Raw genomic sequence first — 21,569 nt, 5'->3', positions numbered from 1 at the left:
CCTCATTCCATAATTTAGAATCCTCCTCCTCAAAAGGCAGTCTTTTCCTGAATTCTCTTGGAATAGACAGCCTTTTTTCAGCTTCCTTCCATTCATCTAAGATCATTTCCTTTATAATTGGATTTACTGGAAAGACCTAGCGTTTTTTGGCACATAAGCCCCCAAACAATTCATCCTGGACGGTTTTTGCCTGTTTGACTTCTTCAATGTCAAGGGTATCATAGATTGCCATTAACAAGGTGTCAGTATCACCTGAATCAAAGTAGTATTTCCTTTCCAGTACTTCATCAATTACATCAAGTATTTCACCTTCTTCTAATTCTGCATCAGAGATAGCTGCAGTGGAGAAAAAGCTATCTGAGTCAGATGATGATCTCTCTAGTTGTCTGGCTCTTTTACGCGGGGGGAGAACCCGTCGGTAATCTATTAGCCAGGGAGGAATTAACTTAATCTTTAATCATAATTTATCAGAAATGGTGGATGAGACCCTTCCAGGAGCTTAGTAGACTGTATGGAGCATAAGTGGTCTGCCTGAGTGGGCTTGCCCGTGTTCCAGAAGGGAATGGCTGGTTGGGTAGGGTTCGCTGAATGGATGGAATTACCAGGAGGATAAAGAACAAAAGTAAATCTCTGTAACTTGTAAATTTAATTTTTTCCTTTTGTTTGTTTTTTTTTGCTTCTTCTGGGGGTGAAATGTACGCAAGGGGAGCGGAGATCTGCTGAGGGACAACCGAGACTGCTGGCTAAGAGTTAATGTTATAAGTTTTAAATTAAGCTAGTTTGTTGTGCTCTCCTGGCGGTGTCTGGATTCTGCAGTTAGTATAGTAAGATATAGTGGTGGTGTTAGTAAACTGTGATACAGTGATGGTAAGGGGAAGATTTTAGATGTTTAAAAATTGCATAGTACCTGGTAAAGGGATGGATTGAGCCCCCTGGTGAAATCCCCTCCGGAGAATAATGTTGTTTGGTTATGTTTTATAATGGATGGTAAGGAGCCAGGTATATTTAGCAAATGGAGATTGCATGGGGTAGGATGTGGATAATTGAAGGTTTTAAAGGACAACTCCGGCGACAATTTTTTTGGCTTATTTAACACACATTACAAACCTATATAACTTTGTAATGTGGTTAAATACCCGGTCTGGCCCCCTTCCCCCACTTTCCGACCCCCGACCCCCCACCCCGGAAGTTAAAGAATGTATACATTACCTATTACGGTCGTCCCGGTCCTCTTCTCCCGGGCGGCATCTGGTGACGGGTGACGTCAGAGCTGGGGGCGGTCCGGGTCTTCTTCCTCTTCGGCGTCTTCATTGAGAGTGAATGGGAGAGAAAAGGCTGCTGGTGCACATGCGCACCAGCAGCCTTTTCATTGGCTGGAGCGCATCACATGGCTTCCAGCTTGCTCAGCCCTGATTGGCTGAGCTTGCTGGAAGCCATGTGATGCGCTCCAGCCAATGAAAAGGCTGCCGGTGCGCAAGCGCACTGGCAGCCTTTTCTCTCTCATGGACCCGGAAGCAAGAGACTTCGCTGGACGGCGGACGCAGGTGACGGTGAGGTGGACGGCGGGCAAATGGAGTAGCGATCGTCACAGGAGGGATGGTGAGTATGGTGTCTGTGTGTGTCTGTGATTTTTTTTTTGGGGGGGGGGGGGGGGGGGGGTCCCGCCGGAGTTGTCCTTCATTTATTTTCCATAATACAAAATAATGTTAACCCTTTGAGGACCAGGCCCAAAATGACCCAGTGGGCCGCGCAAATTTTGATCTTAGTGTTTCCGTTTTTCCCTCCTCCCCTTCTAAGAGCTCTAGCACTTTCAGTTTTTTATCTACAAGGCCATGTAATGGCTTATTTGTTACAGGAATAGTTGTACTGTGTAATGGCGTCATTCATTTTACCATAACATGTATGACGGAATTCCAAATATATTATTTATGAAGATATAAATTGGTGAAATCGCAAAAAAGAATGCAATATGGTAACGTTTGGGGGGTTCCTGTGTCTACGTAATGCACTATATGGTAAAAGCGACATGATACTATTACTCTATAGGTCAGTCCGAACACAACCATATGCAGGTTACACAGATTCTCTAATGTTATATATTTTTTTTAAATGAAATCCTTTTTTTTGGCAATTAATTATAAATAAAATGGGACTATTGTGACGCTTATAACGGTTTTATTTTTTCACCTACGGGGCTGTATGGGGTGTCATTTTTTCCACCATGATCTCTAGTTTTTATTAATACCATATTTGTGAAGATCGGACGTTTTGATCACTTTTTATAAATATTTTTTTATATATAATGTAACATAAAATCGGTAATCCACGCACTTTTTTCCCTCTTTTCGTGCACGCCGTTTACCGTTCGCAATGACGCTTGTTATATTTTAATAGATCGGACAATTACGCACGCTACGGTATATTATATGTTTATTTGTTTTTATATGTTTTATTTATATAATGGGAAAGGGGGGTGATTTCAACTTTTATTGGGGGAGGGGTTTTGGGGTTGTGTGTTAGTGTTTTTAACTTTTTTTTTTTTTTACACATTTGAAGTCCCTTTGGGGGACTTTTACATCCAGTACTTGGATTTCTACACTGATGAACGCTATGCCATAGGCATAGCATTGATCAGTGTTATCGGCGATCTGCTCATTGAGCCTGCCTGTGCAGGCTCAGTGTAGCAGATCGCCGATCAGACCGCACGGAGGCAGGTGAGAGACCTCCGGCGGCCCGTTTTACCGATCGGGACACCCGCAGTCACACTGCGGGGGTCCCGATCGGTAAGTGACAGGGGACTCCCCCTGTCACTTACACTTAAACGCCGCGGCGCTTAAGGTCGCGGCGTTTAAGGAGTTAATGACACGCGGCAGCGCGATCGCTGCAGCGTGTCATTGCCGGTGAGGTCCCGGCTGCTGATTGCAGCCGGCCCCCACCTGCTATGAAGCGCGCTCCGCTCCGGAGCACTCTTCATAGCCGGAGAAACACCCAGGGTGTACAGTTACGCCCTAGGTCGTCTGGGGACAGACTTCCATGGCGTAACTATACGCCCTGGGTCGTCTAGGGGTTAAAGAAAAAAAAAAAAAAACACAACAAAAAAAACCATGTTGCTTGACAACAAAAATATGTATAGCTGCTCAAAAGAGTTACCCACCACATTCCTATATGAGGTCGTTTTCAAAGCTTGTGAGAAGGGCGATGCTGCATCAGACAGATTTCTGGAAGGCCCATGCTTCTTAGAAGGCCCTGGTTCTGGAACATGTGCCTTCTTTCGTGGAGACTGAAGATACATAACATTTTAACGTATTATTTTAGCATATTGTTTTCTATCCTCAAACTAACATGGTATCTTGCAGAGGTCATAAAAGTAGTGGTGTGTTCACACAGATTTATCTGACAGATTTTTAAACCAAAGCCGGACTATAACCAGGGAACGGGTCATAAAGGAAAGAATGAAATATCTCCTCTTCTAAAATCCCTTCCTGGCTTTGGCTTCAAAAATCTGTCAGATAAAACTCCATGTCAACAAACCATTACAGCAATGCTGAAGATATCTGACACTTCAGGACTAAAGGATGAATATAAATGATGGTGCAGCTTCATTCATCAGTCTTATTATAGAGGTCAGAAATAATGGCAATTATCCATGAAGACAAGAAGTTTGTGAGTCTCAGTTAGGCATATCTTTGAATGATACTATGAGATGAGGCATCACAATTGTTTACTACATACAAAACAACAGAGAAGTTATATAGCAGCTGAGAAAAGTTGCCCACCTTTCTTTTATTTGGGGTAATTTTTGGAGCTTGTGATGAGGGTGGTGCTCCTTGTGCCAGATTTCTGGAGGTGCCATGCTTCTTTGAGGACAATAGATCTGGAACTTGTGCTTTCTTTTGTGAAGTCTGAAAAAGTTGTACATGCATCTTATTGTAACATATCTATGTGCAAGTGCATTTCCCCATGTGTAAGCTACTAGTTTCATGCTGCCTAAACAGTTGTCAGCATGGAACACTGACAGGCTTACACAGTACACATAGTGGTAACTTTGGTTAAGGAGGAATCTCCTAGTCATCTGCTGGGAGGCTGACAGCTGAATAAAAATACATATTGGATACCTCAAATGCGTATCTTAGAGGTTTATTAACAAGGGATGTGGCTAGAGCATGAAGGAAGTTTCAAGAGTAAGAGGAGGCCTTGAGAAGAGAGGCGAGGGGGACAGAAAAAAGATACCTGGAGTTACAGACAACTGAGGCAAAGAAAGAACGGAGTACAGCAGTGGAGGCCCTTAAGGAATACAGACAGATTAAGGTACTGAATTAGGATAGGTTTAGAGGGGCACAGTGGTATTCTCAGGGGGGAAGACCAGGTAGACTACTGGCTAATTTAGTTAAAGGGAAAGGTCTGAGATTAGGGCGGAAAACGGGATGGTAGTAAGGGTCCTATTCCACCGGACGATTATCGTTCAGATTATCGTTAAATCGTTCGGTTGAAATGCAGTTAAGGATTATCGACCGAACGAGAAATCGTTGATCGCTTTATAAGACCTGGACCTATTTTTATCATTGCTCGTTCACAAAACGTTCGCATTGAATAAGACATCGTTCGGTCGTTCGCAATAGATACGAACGCAATAGCGAATAAATAGCGAAGAAAAACGAACGCAATTACGATCATAAGTAACGGTTATCGTTCCATGAAAATGAGTGAACGTTTTCATGTCTTTCGCAATAGCGGTCGATCAACCCATGATAATGTAAGATGAGTAGAGGTTAAAATCCTGATAGGTAAAGAGGATGGGGGTTACTCCATACTGTCATTAGTTGCAACAAAAGCATTTGACAGTGTGGAGTGGCCCTATCTATGGAGTGTGCTCAGGAATTTTTGTTTTGGGAAGGTTGTTTTTTTTTTTTTAAGTGACTGGCCCAGGCTGAAGCAATGGAGGCGGGCCGACCCACCCTTAGTGGGAGGAAACCCTAGCCCCTCTATGATAGGGTTCCATTGATTCTAATGGAGTCACATCATGGAGGGGCTGGAGTTTCTTCCCACTAAGGGTGGGTCGGCCCTGGCTATTGAGCCACTTGCTAGAGCTTTGAATTAGAATAAGAAGATCGAGGGCTTTGGACAGAGGACAAGGTGGCATTGTATGCCGATGATTTGCTCCTGTTTCTGGGAAATACCGGGGTGGGTCTGGAGGAGGCAATGAGGGAGGTCTTCAGATTTGGGGAATACTCTGGGTTGGTTATTAAATGGAACAAATCAGTGCTGCTGGTGGATCCAGAGATTGAGGTTGAGCCAGGCCTTGAGTTACAGGTATTAAAACTGGAGGGCTCATTTAAATATCTGGAAATTATGATGACGGCAGACATACGGAGATTTGAAGAGCTGAATATTTCCCCTAGATAACCGCCTAGATGACCCTGGGTGTACAGGTACGTCCTGGGTCGCCTAGGGGAGTTCAGAGTTCTGAACCGCCGCGGTCCCAGGTGCTGTATGTAGCCCGGGACCGCTGGTCTGATCGCCGTGACCGCTAATAAAGTAATCAGATGCAGCTGTCAAAGTTGACAGCTGCATCCGATTACAGTATGCAGCCGTTCCCTGGTGTCTAGTGGCGGAGATCGCCCCCCGGGACGTTGTCCCAGAGGAGCGATCTCAGTGACTGATGCCGGCCGGGGTCTCCGCCAAGATGGCACTGATCCCGGCTCGGCACTCTTTGTTTTCGGCTGCAGCAGCCGAAAGCAAACGAGTGCCGATTTCATTGATCTATGCTGAATATCTATGCAGCATAGTTCTAAATGAGAGATCAGAGTGTATATACTAGAAGTCCCCCACATAAAGTGTTGTTTTCAATAAAAAGCCCCCTCACCTAATAAAAGTCTGAATCACCCCCCTTTTCCCAGGTTATAAATAAAAATAAACAAACAAGTTTGCTATCGCCGCGTGCGCAATCGCCCAAACTATTAATTTATAACATTCCTGATCTCGCACGGTAGTGCCCAAAGTGCAAAATTGCGCATTTTTGGTTGCATCAAATCCAGAAAAATTGTAATAAAAAGCGATCAAAAAGTTGCATATGCGCAATCAAGGTACCGATAGAAAGTAAACATCATGCAAAAAAATGACACCTCACACAGCCCCATAGACCAAAGGATAAAAGCGTTATAAGCCTGGGAATAGAGCGATTTTAAGGAACATATATTTGTTAACAATGGTTTGAATTTTTTACATGCCATCAGATAAAGAAAAGTTATACATGTTACATATCGTTTTAATCTTAACGACTTGAGGAACATGCATAACAAGTCAGTTTTACCCCAGGGCGAATGGTGTAAAAACAAATACCCCCCAAATAAACAAAATGCGTTTTTTTTTTTTCAATTTCACAACACATTTTTTTTTCTGGTTTTGCAGTGTACTTTATGAAAAAATTCAGCCTGTCATTGCAAAGTACAATTAGTGGCGCAAAAAAATAAGGGCTCATTTGGGTTTCTAGGTGGAAAAATGTTAAGTGCTATGGCCTTTTAAGCACAAGGAGGTAAAAACGAAAACGCAAAAATCGAAAATGGCTCTGTCCTTAAGGGGTTAATGTATTATTTTAGCATATTGTTTAGTGTCAGTAAAAAAAAAAAAAAATGTAAAAATATAAAGGTTGGTGCATCTTCATTCATCAGTTTTATTGTAGTGGTCAGAAATAATGGCAATTATCCATGAAGACAAGAAGTTTGTGAGTCTCAGTTAGGCATATCTTTGAATGATACTATGAGATGAGGCATCACAATTGTTTACTACATACAAAACAACAGAGAAGTTATACAGCAGTTGAGAAAAGTTACCCACCTTGCTTTTATTTGGAGTAATTTTTGGAACTTGTGATGAGGGTGGTGCTTCTTGTGCCAGATTTCTGGAAGTGCCATGCTTCTTTGAGGACAATAGATCTGGAACTAGTGCTTTCTTTTGTGAAGTCTGAAAATATATAAGATTTAATATGTTTATTTTAAGTTGTACATACATCTTATTGTAACATATCTATGTGTAAGTGCATTTCTCCATGTGAGAGCTACTAGTTTCATGCTGCCTAAACAGTTGGAAGCATGGAACGCTGACTTACACAGTACAAACAGTGGTAACTTTGGGTAACAAGGGGGTTCCTAGTTATCAGGGTGATCTGCTGGGAGGCTGACAGATCAGGGGGGAGATTTGTCAATGATGTCTCTCAGAGACCCGTGCCTTTCAAAACTAATAATTATTATGGTCACAGTCATTTAGAATGAACCCTTTATTACTGTGATAAGGGAGCCTACCAGTGGTTTATACTATCCACAGCTCAAGAAACTAGATATTTTATATTAAATGACCTCATAAATGGCTAATCACTGGTTAATCCGTTATAGGTGGATTTTGAGTTAGTACAGCCGCACGGCTCTGTCATTACACAAGTGCAAACTTTTAAACTGTTTAAGAGTTCCCATCATCATAAATAATCATGATGCTAGGAGCATCTAGGTCCAGTCTGCAGAACACCTTTGGTGTCCTTGTACGGACGGAATTCTATGGATGTGTGAACGACCCCTAAGCCGTACACTTCATAGTGTTTTGGAAAAGTGGCCAGAAAAAATTGTTTATTTATGGCCAAAAATAAAGAGGCTCATATGAGATTGCCAAAAAGCATGTGGGGGACACCCCAAATGTATGGAGGAAGGTGCTATGCTCAGGTGAGACCAAAATTTAACTTTTCGGCCACAAAGGAAAACACTATGGCTGGTGCAAAACTAACATATCTCATTACTCCGAGAGCACCATCCCAAAAGTAAAACACGGTGGTGGCAGCATCATGCTGTGGGGATATTTTACAGCAGCAGGGAAGAGAAAACTGGTTGGAGACAAGGGGAACATGGATGGTGCTAAATACTGGGATACTCTTGAGCAAAACCTGTTTGGGTCTGTCAGTGATTTGAGACTGGAATGGAGGTTCACCTTCCAACAGAATGATTGAGTACTGCTAAGGCAATACTAAAGTGGTTCAAGGGGAAAGGTGTAAATGTATTTAATGGCTTAGTCAAAGCCTAGACCTAGACCGTACCACCCTGTCCGCCGCACAGTTCTCTGGGTAATTGCGCCTGCGCCACCTCCTGACCCCACCCTGGCGCAATGATGTAGCGATGTCCCCGCCCAGTCACACACGAACGATCCCGCTCAGGCGCAATGACGCACCAGGATAGTGGGAGAAAGTCGGTCGCGTCACTGCGCAGCTGATTCCTGGATCCGTGTCGGCGCTACGTCATTGCATCGGCGCCGGAGGGGGGGGGGGGGTTGGTAAGGAGGTGGCACAGGCGCAATTACACAGTACTGTGCGGTGGACAGAGGGCGGTACGAGAGGCAGGGAGAGGCTGAACACTACCAAAAAGGCAGCGCTGGCCTTGGGCACGAGCACTCTAGGGCACAGCTGCACCTCAACTAAAGTCTTATTTTCTCCCTCAGGAAAGAACAAGCGTGGACAAAGACACTATCTGAAAGAACTGAAAGAGTTGCTTTAAACAATTAGTTAATAGCCTGCAGACTGAAAACCAAATAACACAATTTCCACTAATTTTATGCTGTAGAAAAGCTGCAAATAGCGCTACATGCCACTTTCATAATAGCACAGATCTACACCTGCTCATAGCAGGTGCAGATTTAATTTTCGGTTCGTAGGAAGGTACAAAATGCCACCAAAAGGATCTATGTGAATTGAGGGTCATCTTTCTATTACTTAAAGGAGTACTCTGGTGGACTGATTAAAAAAAAAAAAAAATACAGACACGCACAGCTTATACTTACCATTCCTTCGGTGCCGATCACCAATTGAATCTCTCACGCCGGCCACGTCCCACCATATCTGGCCTCAGTCCTCAGATCTCCCTCCCTTCCGGGTTGCGGAGCAGTGAATGGGAGTGTAAAGGCTGCTGATGCGCATGCATACCAGCAGCTAGGGATGGTCCGAACCTGCCGAGGTTCGGGTTCGTACAAACCCGGACTCTCGGCAATGATTCCCGCTGTCTTAAACCTCCGTGGAGAGGGTGGATAAAGCGGGAAGACCGCCTGGAAAACTGGAATACAGCCTATGGCTGTGGCTGTATTCCAGTTTTTGAGGCTGTCCTCCCGCTGTATCCACCCTCTGCACGGAGGTTTAAGACAGCGGGAATCATTGCCAAGAGTCCAGGTTTGTACGAACCCGAACCTCGTCAGGTTCGGACCATCCCTACCAGCAGCCTTTTCATTGGCTGGAGTGCATCACATGGCTTGCTCAGCCAATCAGGGCTAGATAGCTTATTGACGCACATTAAATAGTTATGTAATGTGTGTTAATTAAGCAAAAAAAGTAAATTGGCGGAGTACTCCTTTAAATTTACAAATTACCATTTGGTACATCTATACTGTTTTACTATTCACCAAATAATATTTTAAAACTTTTGGGAGTTCATGGTTCTTGTCGCTTATGTTTAGAGGGGAAGTGCAGGAAAAATAATTTTAAGATACGTTATTGTCCAACAAAAGTCATGAAAATTACTAACAAACACTTAAGGGAGATGCATCTATAGTGCATAGTGTGTTCAGGTCTCTGTAAAGTTGGTGATGTCACATCACAAACTGCCGACACCTGCTCAGCAGTGGGACAGACTGGAGTAGCAGGAGTCTGTAGTTTATGTGACGTGACATCACCAACTTTACAGAGACCTGAACAGGCCATGCTGTAGTAAGTGCAGGGAAAATGCACTATAGGTGCTTTCCAAAAATAAGTGTCTATTAGTAATTTTCATAACTTTTGTTGCGCAATAACGTATCTTAAAATTATTTTGCCCGGGCTTCCCCTTTAAGAAATTGCTTACTTGTGCAAAAACTTGTAACCTTTCCTGTGCATTCTACAATTTTTACACAAATTGTTCCTGGTGAAAGCACTGATGCCCCCCTTTAATTTTATTTGTATTGTGTTAGGAACACACAATGGACTCACTAAACTCTCTCCTGTGATTTAAAAGGGTTTTATATCAAAGACCCCCCCCCCCAAATATATTTCACCATGTTAATATATCACCTTCAGGGGCAAGGAAAATGCCAGCAGAAACATTGTGGATCTTCTCCGATACACACTGAACCCCTGCTGGGATTTAAAGGGGTTATCCAGCACTACAAAAACATGGCCACTTTCCCTCTACTGTTGTCTCCAATTTGGGTGGGGTTTTGAAACTCATTTGTTTCATTGAAGTAAATGGCGCTTAATTGCAAACCGCACCTGAACTGGAGACAACAGTAGGGGGAAACGTGGCCATGTTTTTGTAGCGCTGGATAACCCCTTTAACCCCTTAAGGACAGAGCCTGAAATGGCCTTAATGACAGAGACAAATTTTATGAATATGACCAGTGTCACTTTATTCATTAATAACTTCGGGATGCTTTTACCTATCCGGCTGATTCTGAGATTGTTTTCTCGTGACATATTGTACTTTACATTTCTGGTAAATTGGAGTCGATACTCATAACAAATCTTTATGAAAAAAAACCAAATAATGTGAAAAAATGCATTTTTCCAACTTTGAAACTTTTTTACGTATACAGAAAGTGGTTATACCACATAAATTATATATTAAATAGCATTAGCAACATGTCTACTTTATGTTGGCGGCATTTATTAAACTATCTTTCATTTTTTTTAGACGATAGGAAGCTTAAAACATTAGCAGCAAATTTCCAAATTTTCAGTAAAATTTCAAAATCAGATATTTTTAGGGACCTGTTCAGGTTTAAAGTGTATTTGAGGGGCCTGTATGTTAGAAAGCCCCACAAAGCACCCCATTTCAGAAACTGCACCCCCCAAACTCTGCAAAAGCACATCCAGAAAGTGTTTTAACCCTTTAGGGGAGTCACAGAAATAAAAGCTAAGTGTGTAAGGAATTTGAAAATTTTAATTTTCTGTGCAGAGATTTTATTGTAATCCAATATTTTTCATAATTATAAACCTATTACCAGAGAAATGTACCCCAATATTGATTGCCCCGTTTCTGCAGTTTATAGAAATACCCCATATGTGGCCCTATTGCGCTATTTGACGCAACCACAAGCCTCAGATATAAAGGAGCGCCTAGTGAATTTGAACGCCTCCGTTATATTTGGTCATTTTTGACTGTACCACTTCAGGTTGGCAGAGGCTCTGGGGTGCCAAAACCTAAAAAACACCCCTAAAGGGACACCATTTAGAAAACTACACCCCTCAAGGAATGTAACAAGGGGTGCGGTGAGCATCTGGACCCCACAGGTGCTTCACAGATTTTCCAAACAATATGGCGTGAAAAAAGAAAAATTTATTTTTTACACTAAAACGTTGTTCTAGCCTTCAATTTTTCATTTTCTTAAAGGGATAAGAGGCAAAAAAAGACAAAAAATGTGTAGCGCAGTTTCTCCCGAGTACGGAAATACCCCACATGTGGCGATAGAGTGCCAAGGGGGCGCAGGACGAGCCTCCAAAGGGAAGGAGCGCCAATTGGCTTTTGGAAGCTGAATTTCACTGAAAAGGATTTCAAGGGCCATGTCGCATTTACAGAGCCCTCGTGCTGCCAAGACACTGGAAACCCCCCACAAGTGACTCCATTCTGGAAACTACACCCCTCAATGAATCTAACAAGGGGTGCAGTGAGCATATGGACCCCACTGGTGACGAGCACAAATGTGGAACAATGTGACGTGAAAGGGAAAAATTTCATTTTTTCACTTTCATGGCACAAATGTGCCCGTCATCAAGGGGTCCATATCCTCACTGCACCCCTTGTTAGATTCCTTGAGGGGTGCAGTTTCCAGAATGGGGTCACTTGTGGGGGGTTTCCAGTGTTTTGGCAGCACGAGGGCTCTGTAAATGCGACATGGCGTTCATCATCCATTCTAGCCAAATCCAACCTCCAAAATCCAAATGGCGCTCCTTCCCTTCGGAGGCTTGCCCTGCGCCCACATGGCGCTTTATGTCCACATGTGGGGTAATTACGGACTCGGGGGAAATTGCTCTACACATTTTGTTTTTTTTTCCTCTTTTAACCCCTTGTGAAAATGATAAATTCAAGGCTAAACCAACATTATAGTGTAAAAAATGTAATATTTCATTTTCACGCCACATTGTTCCACATTTGTGCCCGTCACCAGTGGGGTCCATATGCTCACTACACCCCTTGTTACATTCCTTGAGGGGTGCAGTTTCCATAATGGGGTCACTTGTGGGGGGTTTCAACTGTCTTGGCAACACAGGGGCCTTTTGAATGCAACATGGCCCCTCGAAATCCATTCCATCCAAATCCAGCCTTCAAAAACCAAATGGCGCTCCTTCCCTTCGGAGGCTTACCCTGCACCCGCATGGCGCTTTATGTCCACATGTGGGGTATTTCCGTACTCAGGGGAAATTGCTCTACACATTAAATGTTTTTTTTTTATCTTTTAACCCCTTGTGAAAATGAAAAAATCATGACAAGATTAATGATTTAGAGTAAAAATTTTAAAAAAATTACACTAAATGTTGGTCTAGCCTTGATTTTTTCCCATTTCCACAAGGGGTTAAAAAAGAAAGTGAACACAAAACGTGTAGGGTAGTGTCCCCTGAGTACGAAAATACCCCACATGTGGGCATAATGTGCCATATGGGCACAGGGCAAGTCACCAAAGGGACAGAGCGCCATTTAGAGGCTGGAATGGAGGATGGAGGCCATGTCGCAATTACAAAGCTCCTGTGCTGCCAGGACAGTAGATACCCCCGACAAGTGACCCCATTCTGGAAACTACACCCCATAAGGAATCTAACAAGGGGTGCAGTGAGCATATGGACCCCACTGGTGACGGGCACTTACGTAGAACATGTGCCGAGAAAATAAAAAATACAATTTTTTTCATTTTCACGTCCCAAATGTGGCCGTCACCAGGGGGCCATATCCCCGCTGCCCCACTTGTTAGATTCCTTATGGGGTGTAGTTTCCAGAATGGGGTCACTTGTGGGGGGTTTCTACTGTCCTGGCCGCACAGAGGCTTTGTAATTGCATCATGGCATCCTCTAATGGGAATGGCGGCCATACCTACTTAGCTGGGGAAAAGGGACAATTCTAATTTATTTGGGGGTATTAGGCCAATTATTAGTTTATAAGGTTGAAAATGACAGGTGTCCATCAAATTCAACCTGTGTTGATCCAGAGGAAGGCAAAAAACCCTCGTAAGGCAGACGACAGTAGCCTCATCACAGGGGAAAAATTCCTTCCTGACTCCATAATGGCGATCAGAATAATCCCTGGACCAACGTGACCCCTGAAATAGGAATAAGGGACAGAATTTAGATAATGTAGAACCCCAGTGACGTGTGGTGCGCCTTGGAGCGATCCAGTATGCAGAGGCCAGGGTGATCAGGACAGGCGTCACACTGGAAAATGGTGTCCTTCCTGATCCCCCTGTTAAGCCACACTCTGCACTTCTTCTGGGGTCTCCTGTTTTCCAGTGTGGGGGTTGTCACCTGGAAAATGTTGTCCTGGTGCGATACGGGGTCCTTCATATCCAGAAGCGCTGGGTCCGCTCCATGGCTGCTAAATATTAGGGCTCTATTACTGCTTCTGATATTTTTGGATCGTGCCGCAAGCTACAGTAGCTCGGGCAGCGAGAGACCAGAGGAGGGGGTGCTGGTATAAAAGTTATCCCCGTACAGGTGGTGACCTTTATCCAGCAGTGGGAAGATCAGTTCCCGGACGATCTTCCCACTAACTCCGAGGATGGGGTGAGGGGGCATCTGGGGGCTGCATTCGGGTGTCCCTTCCTACATACACTCTAAGGGTACGTGCACACTGCGGAATCGCGACAGATAACCCTTTGTGCATTCCACAGCTGGCACCCACCGGCGGACTGATGCAGGCGCACATCTCTACACGTGTCATAGACTCCATTCTATGCACGGGCGGATTCCGCTCTCCGTCCAACGTGTTCATTCTTTGGATGGACGACGGATTCCGCCCGTGCATAGAATGGAGTCTATGACACGGGTAGAGACATGCGCCCGCATCAGTCCGCCGGCGGGTGCCAGCTGCGGAATGCACAAAGGGTTATCCTTCGCCATTCCGCAGTGTGCACGTACCCTAAATCTGTAAGAGTACCCAGAGGTACGCTCACAGAGTGTGTAGAATTTCACTCCATACCGTAATCTCTTATTGGGACGGTACTGGCGGAAAAGACGTGTCTGGGGGGCAGCGTACGCTATGCTACCCCCAGACACGTCACTGGATGATGAGGATGATGAGGATGAATGGAGGAAAGAAGGATCCCCCCCATTCATCCTCACTGGCTGTTTCGGTGTCAGAGGCAATAACGTATGCGTCCGACACCGAAAACACTCTGGGGGCCATCTTTATACGGGGATTGGTATATTGGGTATGTAGTGGTGTAGTGTCAAACTTTATTCAATGTAGTGTGGTGTAATGTGGTGTAATGTAGTGTTTTTTACGTGTTTTTTTACAGTAAGTATAAAAAAAAAACCTACGCCAACAAAGGAGTTGCTGATAAATGCCGCACTTATGTGCGGCACTTATTAGCAGACTGTGGCAGTAGAATATAGAAAAAAAAAACACCCTACGCCAAAAAGGAGGAGTTGCTGATTAGCAGCGCACTTTCGTGCGATGCTGATCAACACTCAGCGGCGATAGGGTGCGGAAAATAGAAAAAAAAAAAATTTGAAAAAAAAAAACATTTTCTACATTCTGAACATCCCTGTAGCTGCTGATATGTGTATTACACTTATCAGCAGCTACAGGGCAGCAGAGCGCAAAATACGGAAAAAGCCGACGCTGGAGCCGAAAATAGCCGAGAGAAGCCGAACGTGACGTCACGGAAGAAGCCGAAGACCCGAACGAAGACGAGGACGCCGCGAACCCGGAAGACGCCGATCAGGAGCCCGGGACAGGTGAGTAATGTACAAATACCTGCTCTGGACCCCTCGGCTACTTAGCTGAGGGGTCCAGGGCAGGTATTTACTATTTTGTGGGACTCTGATCGCCGTGCCACCGGCCCGATCGCCGTGAACGGCCGTTCACGGCGATCGGGCCGGTGGCACTCGATCACCATTACTTTTTACAGTAATGGCGGTCGGTGCCGTCCTCGGACAGCACCGACCGCCATTTTTTTCCGGGTCATCGGGTCAAGGTTCCGATCGCCGCTATTGGCTGATCTGAATTGATCAGCCTATAGCGGCGATCGTAAGCACGGGGGGTGTTAACCACCCCCCGTGCCGAGAAGCTAAGATGGCCTGCTATGATTTATAGCAGGCCATCTTCCCCGGTCGCTGTGTGCGAACACGCAGCGATCGGGGAAACATCGGGCGTAAATTTACGCCCTGATGCGCCAAGTACCAGGGCGCGAGGGCGTAAGTTTACGCCCGATGTCGTTAAGGGGTTAAAAGGGAACCAATCAACAGAAAATCATGTCGGCAGCTCTACATACAGTTCTATATACCCTGTAGTAATGTTCTGAACCATATAAGTAATCGCTATGAGCGTTACTGTGACCTCCGAAAAAACACTTTATAAATGACACTTATGTAGACACTGCGGCGGTCCTCAGTGGGTAAATAGTCCTGGCTGGTGGTAAACATCCGGTGTAATTCTTAGCATAGAAGCTGGCAGTGTCGCAGAGAGCCAAAACATCCAGAAAGGCGAAACAAGACAGGATGTTTCCTGCCAGCCCTGACTAGTTACTCAATAAGGACCACCCCCATGCCTACATAGATAGTTTTCGGGGGGAAATAGCAGTAACGGTCATAGCAAATACTATATGGTTGGGAACAGTGCTACAGGCTATATAGCACATTTGCGAGCATGATTTTCAGGTGATTGGTTCACTTTAAAACTTTAATAGGGAACCAATCAGCCCAATTGGGCAGATTCAATTCCCTGCCACACTGTACAACACTCCTGTGCAACTTGCGGCGCACCGGCCACAACTGAAACTTTATACCGAAGAAAATTATGTTTAATCCCCTGACAGGCAGCAGATAGTCATTGGGGCAGCTACCCGCCCATGTCTAGTCACCGTTCTCTCTTTGTCAGTGTGCTTGGCGGGGTTGATCGACAGGGAGAGGTGTCAGTAACGGGCCAGTATCAGTAACACTCTGCCTGTCACTCATCCTGAGCGTGCTGACAGGGAGACAGCAGAGACTGAACACGGGCGGGGAGGCGCCCCGATGACTACCTGCTGCGCACTGGGGTATTAAACTTTTCATTTTCTACAGTATAAAGCTGCTGCTGAAGCCCTAACGTGCCGCGAGCTGCACAGGAGCTTTAGGGTAGCATCACACATACCGGATCCGCAGTGGATTTCACGCTGCGAGTTTGCAGCGAAATCAGCTGCGGATCCTGGTAGTGTGAATTTTAACTGATTTTCATTCCGCTGCCTGTATGTGACCCAGCCCCTTTAACCCCCCCCGCAGCATACATTAACTGCTCAGCGCCGCGGCTGTGTCAGGCTCCCGGCTGCCCTCGCTCTCCATCAGCCAATCAGTGCACGGCAGCACTGATTGGCTGATGAATAGCGACGGAAGCTGGGAGCCTCATACAGTCGCGGCACCTAGAAGGTAAATGTATGCTCCGGGCCAGGGGGCAGCCCTGGAGCATACATCACCTGCTCCAGGGTCCTGCTTGCTTCTGAGCCTCCCGGTATCTCCTGGCGGTCAGCCAATCAGTGCGCTGCGGCGGGGAAGCGCACTGATTGGCCGACCGCCGGGAGAAACCGGGAGGCCCCTAAGCAAGCAGGAGCAGGTGATGTATGCTCGAGGCCAGGGGTGCGGGGGTTAAAGGGACCGGGTTACATATTTGCAGTGGAATGAAAACTTGCAGCGAGTAATCCGCTGCGGATCCGGTACGCGTGAAGGCACCCTTATACAGTGCAGCAGAGAACCAAATGAGCCCAATTGGGCTGACTGGTTCCCTTTAATTCTGCAGGACAATATAAAACATTCTAAACGTATTAATATATTATCAGCTCTATTTAAATTTGCAGCATTTTATTCCAATGCACTTCAGTTTGAGACTGGCCTATGAAATGCCAAACCTGATAAATCTCCCCAAGTGTAATTTTTTTTTCTACTGAGCAAAACAAACAAAACAGATTTACTCTTTCACTTTTAGTCTTGTGAAATCTTACATTATTAGGTATCAGGATACATATAAATAAAGTTAAAAGCTTCTTTAAAAACATTAATTAACACAAAAATATAAAAAATATAATAAAAGGGGGGAAAAAAAAAGTCACACACCCTCATTGGTTTGGCAATGTCAGACCGGGGGGCACCGTGATCTGTATTGGCTGCAGGCTGGATCTTTGACTTCTTGCTGTTAGACAATAGAGAATAAATAGTATTGATTACATACAGATCAACACAAACAATGTTATGGCCCTCCCTGTGTAACGTTTGTCACATCCAAACATTCACAAACGTTCTCTGTAGGTAATCCACTGCCAAACTACTCCGGCGCAGGCTTATCTCTCTGAGAACAAAGGGGTAATGACTTTGAATCAATTTAGAATAAAGCCTATGAGGGCCTTTATACAGGCAGTTGAACCTGTAAAGGTTTACTGGGGACTTAAGGCATTAATGTTATCTGCAGTTAATTTTACCAATCTTACTCCCGAGACCTACTGCAATACCAAAAAACAGGTGGAAGGAGTGCAGAGCAGTGCACTTCTGTCAATCAAATTAAACTGGTTCCCTTCATTACAATGTATGGAGTAAAAGAGTTGGATGTTCTGCAGCCGGGGAATGGGGCGCACTGCCACACATTCCCTGCACTGTATTTCAGGACTGCAATGGGTCTGAGGAGTGACGTCAAAAGCTACTGTAAAAGTAACAAATATAAAGAGAACTCCGGTGAAAAAAGAAAAAGTACAGTGTGGGCAGGGGATGAGGGTGAGATAATAAAGAATATATACTTCCCGTTCCCTGAGCACTCACAGCGCCGCATATCCCTGCTCCTGCACCCCTACGACCCTGATGATAGATGCCCCAATCAGCCAGTCAGTGACTAGGGTGAGACACCGCTGCAGTCACTGATTGGCTGGGCCGATACTTTTCCCTGGGTAAGGGCTGTGGAGTCGGTAAGCTGACTCAGACTACAGCTCCTTCCTCAATGGCCAGACATCAGGATGGTTATTTATCAAACTAGTGTAAAGTAGATCTGGCTCAGCAGCTTCTTCCTAATGTCCTACATGATCCTGGGGTGACTTCTGAAAGAATAAAGCAAAGATAAGATATAAAGCAGATTTTCCTTGATGTGTGTGCGGTGGATGCAGCTAGTCTCCAGCCATGTCCTGGTGGTGATAGAACATAGAATATATTGATGAGGAACATGTATAAAACTCCAACTCCAGCCAAAACTAGATCCAACTCCACAGCCCTAGTTGTGACCTACCAGGAAGCTGGGAGAAAATTATATCAGGCAGGGGTTTGAAGCCTGTTGACTTGGCACTGTGGGGGCATGGGGACTGGTAAGTACACATTCTTTATTATGTTCCCTCCACCCACTGCCTGCACGTTTTTGTTTTTTTTGACAGATCTCTTTCAAGGCCAGGTTCTTTTTTAGCATTGTGATAATTCATTGAGAGGGGACTCAAGTCTTATATCATGTTAGTAATTATTTGTTTTTGTTGGCCCTATGTATAGGCTGTAGGTTGCTCTTTACACATTTCAGCAGTTCTAGTGTTATAAAAGCAGCAAATTAAAAAAACAGGTTAAAACAAAGGTGTCTGGTTGATCATGCACAGTGAAACTATGATCAAATTGGTTAGCTGCAACAACAGCCATCATGTACAGCATTATGTGTATTTATCATTGAGTCAACTAACATTCTATGATGCCATTTCAGTCAATTCTACCAATTCTACCTTTTCTCCTGGATTACAGGTAAACTAGGAGTAACAAGCTTTGCTGGACCAATACAAGGATTTTCATTAGTCTGCAGGAGCTCATCATCATCAGTATAGACTGCTGTACTGTGCAAGGGAGGATCTACAAAAACAACAACAAAATATAGATCACCATCTAATAATTTGTGCATATTTAATCAATCATTATCTTTTTAAGGAAACATGAGATACTATACAGGGATGAGATACTCTATTACACCCTTATCAGCCAAAACAGGAAGATATCACCATGTGTAATAGGGCCAGCGATCAGCTTGTCTGTTCACCTAATTCGGACATGTTTCAAAATCACTGGCTGACGCCCATATGTCTCCCTGTGTAGAAGGGGATGTGTGCCAGGCAACTGTTTAAAAGCACTGGGTACATGATTATCGAGCTGTGAGATAGGCTCAAGCAGGGTTGGATGGCAGGGTACGCCCTCTCTTTTTGTAAGTTAAAAGCTTTTTGAAAAAAGAACTTCAATAAAAAGCAGTTGATACAAGAGGAAAAAAAATAAAAAAACACAAGCTGATTGCTGAATGTTGGATCGCCAGGACTTCCACCAATCCCAAACGCGGGGATGCAATAGCCCCACAATGGATGGAGCTCTCAGTGCCCTTTAATCTAAATCATGGTCACTCACTAAATGAGTCTTCCCCAACATCTTCTTGCAGTGCATCTCCTGGCTCCTTCAAGATGCTGGAGATGTCAGCATGAGCCAAGATTTCTTTCAGTAAGGGAGACTTTACTTTCCTGTTCATTAGCTCCTTCACCTTATCTCCATTTCCCTACAAGAGAAAGTACAAGAACACTCACAGCTGACATATCAATATGGGCCTGACTGCAATCAGGAAACAACGAATACACAGAAAAAAATACTCCAGAAACTCACATGACTCCACAGAGACTTCGGACACAGCAAAAAGCATGAAATGGCGAAGAGGATACAGGCAGGAGACATAGCTTCATCCTCAGGGCCCAGATCAGCAGAGCTTCAGGGATCCCCGGCACAGTCAGTGTATGTCACACTGCCTGCGCCAGGAACGGACCAGGAGGCGTGCAGAGGCCGGGAACGGGCCCCAGGTGAGTTAACAGTGGGGATGCGGCCATTTTTGAGCTCCCCCTATATATGCGGCGACCATACCCGGCATATAAGACAACCCCCGACTTCTAAGAAGATTTTTTTGAGGATAAAAAGTCGTCTTATACGCCAGAAAATACGATATATTTTTTTTTATTTTAATGATATTTTACAGGGTTTTTTTTCACTTTTGTCCCACTAGTGTACATTAATCAGTGATGTGCTGATCACAATACATATACACAACACAATACAATACACTGCACTACTACTGTAATATACATGTCAGCATTATGCTGACAGGCAATCTATACAGGATGGCTGTGTAAAGGCATATATGTATGGCAGGCCTGGGGGCCTTCAGAAAGACCCTGGGATTGCCGTGGAAACCGATGTTAGTCCAAACCTTACGGCTGGACTTCTGATGGTGTCACACTTGCCCATCAAAACCCATTAAATGCTGCTGTCATGATTTGACAGCAGCAAGTAACAGGGTAAACTAACTGGAGGATAGGATTTCTCACTCCAAATGTTAAGACTGCTGTAAGGGCAGGCAGGCACATGAGAGATTTATTGTGCGGTCTTATAGTAAGATTCTCTCTGTTGCCTACAGCAATCTATCACAGCTCAGCTTTCATGTCTCATATTGCTCTGGTAAACGCCGAGCTGTGATTGGTTGTTCCATGGGCAACAATGAAAATCTTACTACAAGGAAGCTTGAGAAACGCCACATGGTACCTTTCATGTATCTTTCCGCGCTTCCATTGTCAGCAGTAAGGAACGGAATTGCAGACGACGAGATTATGTTCACATGAAGGTACAGCATACTATATGACCGAACTCTCCGATGTGACACAAAAATATAAATCCTGTGTGTTTCAAGTGAAAGAATACAAGAGAATGGCAGGGAAACTTACTTGTCTGGTGACGCCTCTGTTTCTAATATTTTGACTTCTGGGGCTTCTTGTTCTACAAAATACCAATAAAATCCCAATGAGTGAAAAGGGTGAAAATATATATGGGAATATGTAGGACTAATAACATGTAAGACCAGGCAGGAGAATGGGGTCTCTATAGGCCACACAGCAGCCTATTCTTAAAGAGAACCAATCATGGGCGGAAATTAAAAATTTTTTTTTCGATAATTAGATTAAAATTGTTATTTTATTAATATTTGTATTTTAAATTAATTACTTTTAGGGCCGCGTTTTCGCAATATACCTATTTTCTTTTCGTGTCTCGCGCCGGCTCTTTTGAAAAGAGCCGGCGCGCGACAGGAAGCTCCCGGCATGCCGAGCGGAGGAAGGGCTCCCATGAGCCTTTGCCACCGCTCTGTAAGTACACAGTGATCCCGCGCTATACAGCGCGAGATCGCTGTGTATAAATATCCTAACTGGGCCTATTAGTCTATTCCTGAAGATACAGACTGCCTGTGCAGTCTGTATCTTATTCTCTTACCTATAGCTGTATAGCGGAACGGAGCAGTAAGGCGGGGGCGGCCATCTTGATGACGTCAGCGGTGCGTTCCAGCGCTGGAACGCAAGGGACGTAATCA

General features: G+C 44.6%; 1 protein-coding gene across 2 annotated transcripts in view; it reads right to left on the bottom strand.

Moving 5' to 3' along the window:
* Positions 1–21,569, bottom strand: part of CENPU (centromere protein U) — a 44,922-nt gene that overhangs the window by 20,048 nt on the left and 3,305 nt on the right. For both annotated transcript variants that reach the window (XM_069977743.1, XM_069977744.1), the window contains exons 2-8: positions 20,932–20,983; positions 19,577–19,721; positions 18,913–19,036; positions 17,288–17,363; positions 6,835–6,960; positions 3,777–3,902; positions 3,155–3,280 (exon numbers count right to left, since the gene is read on the bottom strand). In XM_069977743.1, coding sequence (XP_069833844.1) covers positions 3,155–3,280; positions 3,777–3,902; positions 6,835–6,960; positions 17,288–17,363; positions 18,913–19,036; positions 19,577–19,721; positions 20,932–20,983 — 775 coding nt within the window. The remainder of the gene's footprint in view (positions 1–3,154; positions 3,281–3,776; positions 3,903–6,834; positions 6,961–17,287; positions 17,364–18,912; positions 19,037–19,576; positions 19,722–20,931; positions 20,984–21,569) is intronic.

Source organism: Dendropsophus ebraccatus, chromosome 7 (genome assembly GCF_027789765.1).
Source record: "Dendropsophus ebraccatus isolate aDenEbr1 chromosome 7, aDenEbr1.pat, whole genome shotgun sequence".
Classification (NCBI taxonomy): Eukaryota; Metazoa; Chordata; class Amphibia; order Anura; family Hylidae; genus Dendropsophus; species Dendropsophus ebraccatus.
This window is presented reverse-complemented; position numbering and strand designations above follow the sequence as displayed.